Source organism: Monodelphis domestica, chromosome 2 (genome assembly GCF_027887165.1).
Source record: "Monodelphis domestica isolate mMonDom1 chromosome 2, mMonDom1.pri, whole genome shotgun sequence".
Lineage (NCBI taxonomy): Eukaryota > Metazoa > Chordata > Mammalia > Didelphimorphia > Didelphidae > Monodelphis > Monodelphis domestica.
Genome location: NC_077228.1, coordinates 262,664,058 through 262,675,051, shown reverse-complemented (window position 1 = coordinate 262,675,051; position 10,994 = coordinate 262,664,058). Strand labels below are relative to the sequence as shown.

The 10,994-nt window shown below is 35.9% G+C and overlaps 1 protein-coding gene and 1 pseudogene across 1 annotated transcript; both read left to right on the top strand.

Moving 5' to 3' along the window:
• Window positions 1,549-2,417, top strand: monDomV1R-ps1206 (vomeronasal 1 receptor monDomV1R-ps1206 pseudogene; annotated as a pseudogene).
• On the top strand, window positions 9,588-10,618 carry LOC100020226 (putative olfactory receptor 2W6). Its single transcript, XM_001372770.4, has one exon. It carries the CDS (start codon window positions 9,625-9,627, stop codon window positions 10,552-10,554), a length of 930 nt encoding a protein of 309 aa, XP_001372807.2. The 5' UTR covers window positions 9,588-9,624; the 3' UTR covers window positions 10,555-10,618.
• The last annotated feature ends 376 nt before the right edge of the window (window positions 10,619-10,994 follow it).

Here is a 10,994-nt window from a genome sequence, read left to right as displayed (position 1 = left end):
ATATGGCCACCTCTCATCTTCAATCTTTATGCCAAATCCACGCAACTACGAAGGACTATTTTGCCAAATCATATTTTGTGAACTAAAAACAATAACATTTCTTCCCCATCTCAGAGTTCTTTCAAAAGGATGCCTACATAATATTACAGGGAGCAGAGGGGATGATGTCAAGGAAGAATAATGAACATGTCAAGAGGATAAGAATAGCAATGTCACAGAAGAATAGGGTAACTACTAGAGAACTTCAGCTAATTAGTTTGAATGATGATGTGAGAACTTATGGCTTCTTTCTATTTAATCAGGACTATGGAAAATTTTCCATTTCTCTGGACAATGTTATTTATGGGAAATATATTGACCCTAGATATTGATAGGAATTTGTAATAACCAGTTGTTGATAATGGTTGTGGTCAATTTCTTGATTTGAGTTGAGTTGACAATTAGTAAAAGATGGCTGATTCTAGCAGTAGGAAGAATCCTGCTCAGACTAAATATCTATAAAACTATTTTTGTATGTATAAAATTTTTAAGGAAAGAAAGAGAAACAGGGAAAAAAGGTAAGAAAGTATTGCTTATTTATATATATGAAACCTTAATCTAATAAACTCTATAACCAAATCCAAATTCTGGCTCTCAAAAGCCATCTTCTTGATTGTCAAAAGATAATCTTCCTTATTCTTTACTGTCTAATTAAATTCCCAATTGACTATCTTTCTATCCTTACACTAAAATAAAATTTATACATTTTAATATAAAGTGAATTTCTTCTTCCTCAGCTCAGATTGTTGGAATTCTCACAGACACCTTCACTCAGCAGTAGCACTATAGTGGTGCTTTTTGGCAAAACAGAAGAACTGCAACCATTCTTCTCTCTTGTCTGCTAGGATGTTTCCATGAAATACCAACAGATTTTCTTCAACTCCTTGAACCACCTTCCTTAGTCAGGATAGTCCAAAGAGTCAATTCTTTGTTCAACTTTTCCAAGACTCCTTTGGGGGGGGGGGCATCTGGGTAGCTCAATGGATTGAGCGTCTGACCTAGAGACAGGAGGTACTAGGTTCAAATCTGGCCTCAGACAATTCCCAGCTGTGTAACCCTGGGCAAGTCACTTAACCTCCATTGCCTAGCCCTTACCACTCTTCTGCCTTGGAGCCAATAGTATTGACTCCAAGATGGAAGGTAAGGGTTTAAAAAAAAAGACTCCTTAGGATCATTCTTTTCCCCATCATCCCTCTTTGAGATTCCACTCTGTCTTAAAGAAATCTAGCTTATTCAAACTCAGCTCTCCATCCATTACCTAACCTATCAATAATCCTTTATTGCTTATTTAATTAACAAATACTCATAACAAAAACATTAATCTGTCCTGTGCTTATGTCCTCAGAAATCCATCATTCAAGAACTTATCAGCACAACTTCCAGGAAATGCTGTTGAAAGATGATATGGGTCCTCCTTAAGAAAACAACAGAATGTTTCCAAGTGATCTGATTTTGGAGATTTGTAGCCTCTTTCAAAATGTTAGGATCCTGGGGAATCTTTGACTATTCATGATATACATCCATATCTTATTTATTCATCCCCTCCACAAGAAACTCGTGGATATGATCATAGCCCATCTAACACTGGCTAATACCATGGCACTGAACATTTGAGGAATTCCTGATACTATGGCCTACTTTGGGATGAAAAACATTCTGAATGGTGTTGGGCATAAGATGATTATATATTTCTATAGGGTGGGCATGGGGCTTTCTATTGGTACTACCTGTCTCCAGAGCATATTCCAAGCCATCACTATCAGCTCCATCAATTCAAGATGGGTAAGGCTAAATCTCAGAATAAACAAATATGTACTTCCTTTCTTCCTTTTTATTTGGATCATCAACATAGTGATCTATATCCCAGTCATTTATTTCCTTCAATCCAGTAAAAATTCCACTTTGTACCATCATGGTACATGGTGTTCTATGAAATACTGTGCCACTAAATCAAACCTTCCTTACATGTTTCCTAATTAGTTCTCACAGCCACAACTGTCTTCTTCTTTCTCACACTAATGAATTTGGCCAGTGGTTACATGGTGATGTTTCTCTACAGACATGAAAAAATATGCAGCACATTCATAACACAAGTCTCTCCTCTAGGCCTTCCTATGAGACCATGACTACCCAAACCATCCTATTACTGGTGGAGTTTTATGTTGTATTTTACTGGGTTGGCTGTTGCCTTACAATATATTTAACTTTTTTCTTATAAGAAAGGCATGGTCTTGTGTAGCATTAGTTCTGTGCTAAATTCTTGTTACTCTGTTCTCTGTCCTTTCATGTTGACAAACCCTGATTCCCAGGCTCTTAGGCTAACCTACATCCTCAGGAAAAATCCAGTTCAAAGTCTTCACTTGAAAGGTCTAGTGGATAAAAATTCATTCCATATTCTGCTTCTCCACTTAGAGACTCCAAATCAAAGGATGCATTCTGGGATTCCTAATGGTGAATATTTGGGCTCATTGATGACTTTTTCTAAAAAGATTAAGAACACCTAGAATACCTATTAACTATATAAGAATGAAGTGATGCTGTTTGTGGGTGGAAGACAATAATTAGGGCAACAAGTCAACAGGGAGGAAGTCAAGGACAGTGTGTCCCTCCCTATATAGATGGATTTTATTCTAATTTCTCACATCAGGGGTGAACAATGTAACATGTGCTCTAGCATTATTATACCAATTCCATTTGCCTTGACAATTCAGGTGCCCAAAATATAGTTACTATAGCTCCCTTAATGATTCTAGGAGAATTCCCTGAGATTTGGGAGATTATCTTTCTAGTTGTATAACTCATAAACCCCCAACTGGTTTACTTCCCTCATAATCATCCATTATATTAGTTAGCCAGATAATTAGCTTTTAGAAAAGCTTATTAAGTTGCTTTAATTAGAACAGCCAATATAAATATCTCTCCCAAAAATATGTGACAGGGGGGGAGGAAAAGAAAATGATCTTTGTCTCTAATGAATAATGCTTGGAAATGATCAAATAAAATATGATTTAAAAATATGTGACATAATCCCCTGCCACATACAGAGCACATACAGAGTCCAAAACAACATAGTCTGAAATATAGAAAGCCCAAAATCATACCACAAGTAAATGGTTAAGATAGAATTCTCATTCAGACTTTCTGGACACCAAGCTCAGTACTCTATCCTGTCCTGCTCTGCACTACATCATGTGTCTTCCTAATTAAAAGATGCAATAAAGATATATACTCTTCTTACATTAGTTAGATTTGTTTAAGTGACTTTTTAACTGTCTTTTTAAAATCATTGTCATAATGATAAACTTACTGAGTAGTAGAGGAATATATTCAGAAATGAACAGAAAAATATTCAGAAATAGAGGAGGAAAAATAAGGCTTTAATACAATTTAAGAGAAAACAAAATGAATGGGAAGAAAAAAAGTAAACACACAAATGAAATTAATAGAAAGATGGCCCTTAACTTCAGAGAGAATCTTGAAAATCATTAAAAATTTTTGTTCTTTTTAAAAGCAATAAATTCTCCTCTTCTTCTGTTTTATTTGCATCTAATGCATTGTCCATTTATGGTGTCATCTAAGATATACATCCTGATGGACAACTTCTATAGATTGTCTATCCAGTTCCATAAAGTAGTGTCAACAATATGCACTCTGTATCCACTTGGTTTTTCCTATGGGGATAATTAAACTGAAGTATCTGGAATGATTATAGATCTCAACCAGGAGGTTCCCCAATGTTCTAAAGCTTGATAATATCAGTAAAACTTTAAAAACAAACAGAATTATCTGGGGCATGACACCATTTATAAGAACTTTCTTTTTTACTTGAATTTTGTACCTGGAGTAGATCAAATGTACATGGATGAAGTTCTTGCTTGAAATATTTAAGTAGGAAGAAAAATCTAGTGATTGGGTGAATGGGAAAGAGAGAACGGAAAGAAGGAAAGAGGACGCATTGACTTTGGTATAAAAATAGGGAATTAATTTTGTTTTGTTTCAGTATCCCTTTTTCTCTCTGTGTATCAGATTTTGTTATGTTTTGCTTTGATTATGCCTCCCCAAATTATAATTTTTATCCAAATCTGTCAATAGTTGCTTTGTATATACCCATATAACTTAAACACTGTATATGTTTACTATTTAATGTTTATAGATACCAGGAAAGGCTTATAATGTATCAGTTACAACAAGACTTTTAGATTAAATGATTTCTAATACCTATTTTAGGTCTCTGCATATTTAAGGCACCCAATATATATGGCTTAATAAAGTGCTTTTGTTTCTCTTTTTTAAATGAAATAGAAGTTGATTATATCAAGAAATTAAAATAGCAGGAATGTTTCTAAGGTTCAGAATAATTCTATGAAAAAGAAGACATTATCACTTCAGGGACATCAGTCCCGTAAGTCTTCATTTTCCCCAAGGACCCCTTGGTTTTCCATGTTAATTGATCCCTAGGGGAACTTTAAACTAGTGGAGTTCTTAGCCTAGAGACTAGTGATAGAATTGACAATTGTAATAATGTTGCTCATATGTCCTTGGACATTCATAAAAGTTATCCTCCCCCATGTGATTAAGCCCTTTAAAAACGAATAAGGAATTCCTAGTTAACAATCAAGATCCAAGACCTTGGATCCCACTCAGATGCAGCTCTCAGTGTAAATTGGAAGTCTGATAGTGCATTAAGGTTAGAAACAAGCTAAAAATAACTAAGGGAGTATATTTCTATAGCGTTCCCTATGCTCCTTAACTGATACTCTTTAAAAAAAAACTATCAGAAAAGAAATACTTGCTCCTCATTATATTAGGAGAAGTCATTATAAAGAGGTGGTTTTCCATATGTTTTCATTTTTAAAGGTAGGAAAAGGCAAAATGGCCAAGATCAATAATAATAATGTGTCATTATTATTATTATTATTATTATTATTATTATTATTTAGATGTATTTAGATTTCAGAGTAAAGATCTTCCAGTAAGGAAGTTCTCTGATCATGCAATTTAGCTTTGCAAGTTAGAGGATAATAAAGCTTTTGCCAAGAGTCACGAAGAATATGTGTCAGAAGCAGGATTTAAACTCAGAGTAAACTACCTCTGAAGCCAGTGATCCATCCATCACACCACACTGCTTCCAAGAATAAAAGCAAAAAATGTGGGAAGAAGATCCTGGAGACAAATGTGACTAAGAACAACAACAAGCTGGTTCCTCTTCCTTCACCTCTCTGCCTTTTGACAAAAACTCAGAGGATCTTCTCAAAGAGAGGAGATGCTCTTGTTCTTGTGTTAAGAGAGTTAGGTTGTGATCTTACTTTCTGATACAGCAAAGGACCAGATAGCTCTAGATTTGAACTAAGGGAACTGCTGCCTCCTCTCCTACCCTAAAAGCTATTATCTCTCTTCCCATACCACAGTAGTATCATAGAATTTGGACAGATTCAGAGAAAATCCTCAAGAATATCTCCAGTGCTGGGATACAAACACTTGCACCTAAAAAGAGTATTTAAAGGTAGGTTTTATTTCTTCATTTTCAATTAATCTCTCAGAAGCCTCTTAACAATATAGGAAGAGACTGAAAACAGTTCCATATAGGCTCTGTCAAAGAAAAATTACTTATATTTTCATATCACTAGGAACTATTTCAATTATTTAAGACAGACTTTAAGGAATTTATTATTTAGTCAATGCGAGGACTTCTCTGGCTTCTATTTTTACTGGATAAATTTGTCGATTTCTCCTTCTAGTCAACTTTCTGGCAATGTGTTTTTCAAACTCCAGCTAGGTTAGTTCTTTATTAATAAGTAGTTTTTCACTAAGCCTATTCTTAAAACTTATAATTTGATAGAATCCATCAGATCTAGTACTGCACTGATATAGCCTTCAAAAGGCTTTCACTCCACCTTCAAGCAGTGATAAGGCATAAGAACAGGATCTTACTGAAGGACAAAAAGAACCTGCTTTTCATTTTGAAGTATGATTCTGAAAAATAAGGGTTTCATTCTTCACAATAGTTACCTTACCTGTGTCCAGGAGGGATAGTGAATGATGAAGAGATATTTACATTACCTTAGCAAATCCCTTTTTAGTACTATGCCCTGTTATTGAGATTATAATCAGAATATGGCTGTCACAGCTAGTAAACAGAGACTTATGGAGGGCTACAATTTTTTGATAGATCTGGAATCTCATCAATGAGAAAACTACCTCTGCACGACAGTATAGTTTCCTACCCATCCATGTCTTCTTATCCTGTAAAGTTATCACCCTTGTCCTTCCTCTAGATCACATGTGGGTACCAAACTATGATATACCTGTGCCACAAAAGGATCACACCCAACATTTAGTAGGCTAACTAAAATACCAGTATAACACTGACGTCTGTCACAAAGCTTACTAGATCAAACACTAATCAACTTCTTAATTACTAACTACACTAATCATCTAGTACACTCATCATCTCTTCTTTGTCTGCTCAATTCTTCTCTCCTATGTTGCTCTGAAAACTCTTCTGTCATCTTCCTCTATGAAGTACTTCTCTTAATTCCAGCTAATTTCCAGCTCTTCCTAGTAATATCTCTCATCTTCCCAGTTCCAGGATTCTCCATGAGAAGCTTACAAAACTCACTGAGAACTGTGGTGATTAAAGATTAAAATGAATTTCTTAACCTCTTTTGTTGCAGGACATGTGGAATACTGAATATATTGTGAGATGCAATTAGTTGTGTTGGGTTAGCTGATTGTTTGTTTTCTCTTTTTTTATTCTTTGTTATACAGGTAGTAGACTGTCTTGGTCAGGTAGAGATATTTTCAGAAATGAAAATGATGTAGAAATAAAAGATAAATAAAATATTATTTAAAATAAACTACTTCAATTACTAAGAAATAGGCATAGATGAATTGGCTCCCAGTCCCAGCATTAAATTTCTTATGGACCAAAAAGATACTAAATCACAGTTTTTGAGCTAGTAGGGAACTTAGAAATTACTGTATCAAATTCCCCATTTTACAGATGAAGAGACTAAAGCCTATAGGAGTTAACAATTTTCCCAGAGTTGCACAGTTGGAAAAAAAAAGTGGCACAATTCAAGTCAACAAAAATTGAATTGGGGCCAATATTTTCCTAACTCCAAGTCAAGTGCTTCAAACTGAGGTCCAGCACTGTAAGAATGATTTTATTGGGTTTTCCTCTCTCCTTCCCCATTGTCACTCTACCTCCTCACCTTTCAGCCAACAGAATCATATTGTGTGATTTACCAATATTAGGAAGTTTTTTTTATCTTTTCTTTCTCATGATCCAACAGCAAACATACATATATGAGCATACACACACACACACACACACACACACACACACACCAGAGTATGACTGTTATATCACTCCAAATCAATTGTAATTATACCACCTTCATATCTCAATTTTCACCCCTTCTGTCTGTTTTTACTTTTCTTTTTACTTTACTTTTACTGTTTACTTCTTGGGGTATTTTCCTGAAAAAAAACAAAACAACTATAGCTCCTTTCCTTCTCACCCACCTATCCCACTTCTCCTTTAAGCCTTACCTAAAATTTTATCTCCCTCAAGAATCCTACTTTAGTTAGGTGTACTTAAATTAGAAAGTTCCCCTAATAGTGAGACTTCCCCAAAAAATAAAATTGAACAGTCAGAAAGATGGATTTTGGAAGTGGACAATTATTAGTTGAGTATTAATAGAATAGCTAGGGGTTTTAGTATATTCTATTAGAACAAGTCTACTTTACAACAGGAACTAGGCTAGGAGATACAAGACCAAAAAAAAAGTTTCTGCTATTAAAAAATTACATTATTAATAAGTTTACAGGGAAGTAAATATGAGGTTATTTGAGGAAAGGGAGAACACTTATTAGATGGTATCTGAACTTTACAGAAACTAGAAATGCTTAAGGGAGAGAGTAAATGTGATACAAACATGGCAGACAATTTGAGCAAAGCTTTTGTGATAGAAGATAGATTGATGAGTTTACAGAACAGGAAATTTGGCTAAAAGATAGAAAGTGTGAAGGGAATAACATGAAATAAAACTGAAGAAGGAAATAAAAGCCAGAAATGAAAAGCTTCATAGGAGTAAATGGGTATCATGATAATCTACTATTTCTGGCTTAACTGGAGCAATAACAGAGAAAGAAACAGTAATGAAATTATGATAACAAAGTAACTTATTTTAGACTCCTCATTCAATTTTAGTCCCATATTTAATTTCTTACAGTTCCTTTGCCCAGTCAACACTGGGTTGATGTAAAATGAAAAAGCAAAAATAGCCCTGCTTTCAAGGAGGATCTACTATCTAATGTCCTCTTTATCCAATCCCTTATCCAATCTGTTGCCAAGTCCTGTCAACTCTTTTTTTCATAAAATCTCTCATAGGTACCCCCTTCTGATACCACTTCAACTCCAATCTGGACCTTCAATATCCCACTCCTGGACTATTTTAATAGTCTTCTGGTTGGTCTTCTTGTCACAAATCTTTTCACCCCAGTCTATACCCCATTCAAAGATCATATTGATCTTCCCTCAGTATGTCTGACATATCACCCTTCTACTCTATAAACTTCAATGGTTCCCTATTGCCAAAGAATCAAATATAAATTATGTTTTGGCATGTAAAGGCCTTCATAACTTGGCCTGTTCCTATGTTTCCTCTCTTCTTATATCTTCCTCCCCCTCATTCCACTACTATACTATTTGCTACTGTCCCACTATCCTCCTTGTTGTTTCTTGCTTAAGAATCTCCGTCTCCTGGGGGTAGCTGGGTAGCTCAGTGAATTGAAAGCCAGACCTAGAGATGGGAGGTCCTAGATTCAAATCTGGTCTCAGACACTTCCCAGCTGTGTGACCTTGGACAAGTCACATAATCCCCATTGCCTAGCCCTTACCACCCTTCTGCCTTGGAACCAATACACAGTATTGATTCCAAGATGGAAGGTAAGGGTTTATAAAAAAAGAATCTCCATCTCCCAACTTCAGGCAATTTTACTGGCTGTCTTCCATGCCTAGGATTCTCTACCTTCTCAAATTGATCCAGCTAAGATTCCACCTTTAAAAAAAACTTTCCCAATCCCCATTAATTCTAATGTGTTCTACAGGCTAACACCTCCAAATTATCTTATCAGTTATACACTGTTAAGGAATTTATTATTTAATTTATTTAATCAATTATTTAATCAATGTGAGGACTTCTCTGACTCCTATTTTTACTAGATAAATTCATCAATTTCCCTTTCTAGTCAATTTTCTGGCAATGTGCTTTTCAAACTCTAGCTAGGTTAGTTCTTTATTAATAAGTAGTATTATTTATATGTTGTCTCCCCCATTAAACTAGGGCTCTTTGAAAGTAATAGCAACTGATGTTTTGGAAGGGATTTTTGTATTCCTAATGCTTAGTACAGTGCCTAGTGAATAGTAGGAATTTAAATGTTTATTGATGACCTGGTTTCTGTTAATGATTGATAAAATCACTGTCTTATTTTCATTACAACTAACATTCATTCACCTTATTCTTATCTCACCCTTCAGATAATCTTGAATCTTCACAAGTGGCTCAGTGCAAAAAGTGGATGGAAATAGCCAATGACAGCTCAGATGATTTCATCTTAGTGGGTTTCTCTGAACGACCAGAATTAGAATTGATTCTCTCACTCTTTGTCTCCTTGTTCTACATTATAACCCTGACAGGTAACACTGCTATCATTCTGCTCTCTCTCCTGGACTCCAGGCTCCACACTCCCATGTACTTCTTCCTCAGAAACCTTTCCTTTCTAGACCTCTGCTTCACCACTAGCATTGTCCCTCAAATGTTAGTGAATATCTGGGGAGGAAGCAAAAAGATCAGCTACTCTGGATGTATGGTCCAGTACTGGGTGGCTTTGGCTCTTGGCTCCACTGAATGTGTGCTCCTTGCGGTGATGGCTGTTGATCGTTATGTTGCTGTTTGTTGGCCCCTACGCTATGCTATGATCATGCATCCACGCCTCTGCCACCTCCTAGGGGCTGCTTCCTGGTCTAGTGGCTTTGCCAACTCCGTCCTACAGTCATCACTGGCCATGGTGCTACCTCTATGTGGCAACCGAAGAGTGGATCATTTCTTCTGTGAGTTATTGATCATTGTCAAACTTTCCTGTGTGGACACTGGCCCAACAGAGTCTAAGATGTTCATTGCACGCCTTATCATTCTTGCCATGCCTGTCTCCATTATCTTAACTTCATATGGGTGCATTGCATGGGCAGTGATGAAGATCCGTTCAGCTGAGGGAAGAAAGAAGGCCTTTGGTACTTGTGCATCACATCTCCTAGTAGTGTCACTTTTCTATGGGACAATCATGTTTGTATATCTACAGCCCAAAAACAATTACTCCCAGGACCAGGGAAAGATCCTTGCAGTGCTCTATACAATTCTAGCTCCCACCCTCAACCCTCTGATCTATACCCTAAGGAATAAAGATGTGAAGAAAGCAGTAAAAAAATTAATAGGGAAGGAGCAGGCATAGGGACACAGAGGGTATGTAAGAAAAAAATGGAACTGCTCTTGAATGCATTTTTCTCCTTTTCCTGTTGACTGGAGGTTTCATGAATCTATCATTCCTCGGTTTCTGGAAATTTTATCTTATACACTGGAATGGTAAGTATTTTCCTAGAAGTCATCAAATCCTTCTAATCTTTGGCACCACTACCCCAAATTATGGAATGTCACCATGTCTCAGAGCCTTTTACTCTTTTTGCCCCCTTCTAATCTCTGTGAATAGATTAAAAATGATCCTTTCTCTCAATCAATGTAGATATACAGCTGATGATGTTTAATTAAGTGTATTAAGCACTTGTTTGTTCTTAATGGCAATAGAACTATCATAAATATTATGATCATTTTAATAATCTGCAACACCATCATTGTCATAACTATTAGAGTAGCTAAGTATGTATGTCCGAAAAC

Bases quoted from the DNA above. Each gene is read 5' to 3' on its own strand.
- LOC100020226 (XM_001372770.4), top strand. From the start codon at position 9,625: ATGGAAATAGCCAATGACAGCTCAGATGATTTCATCTTAGTGGGTTTC.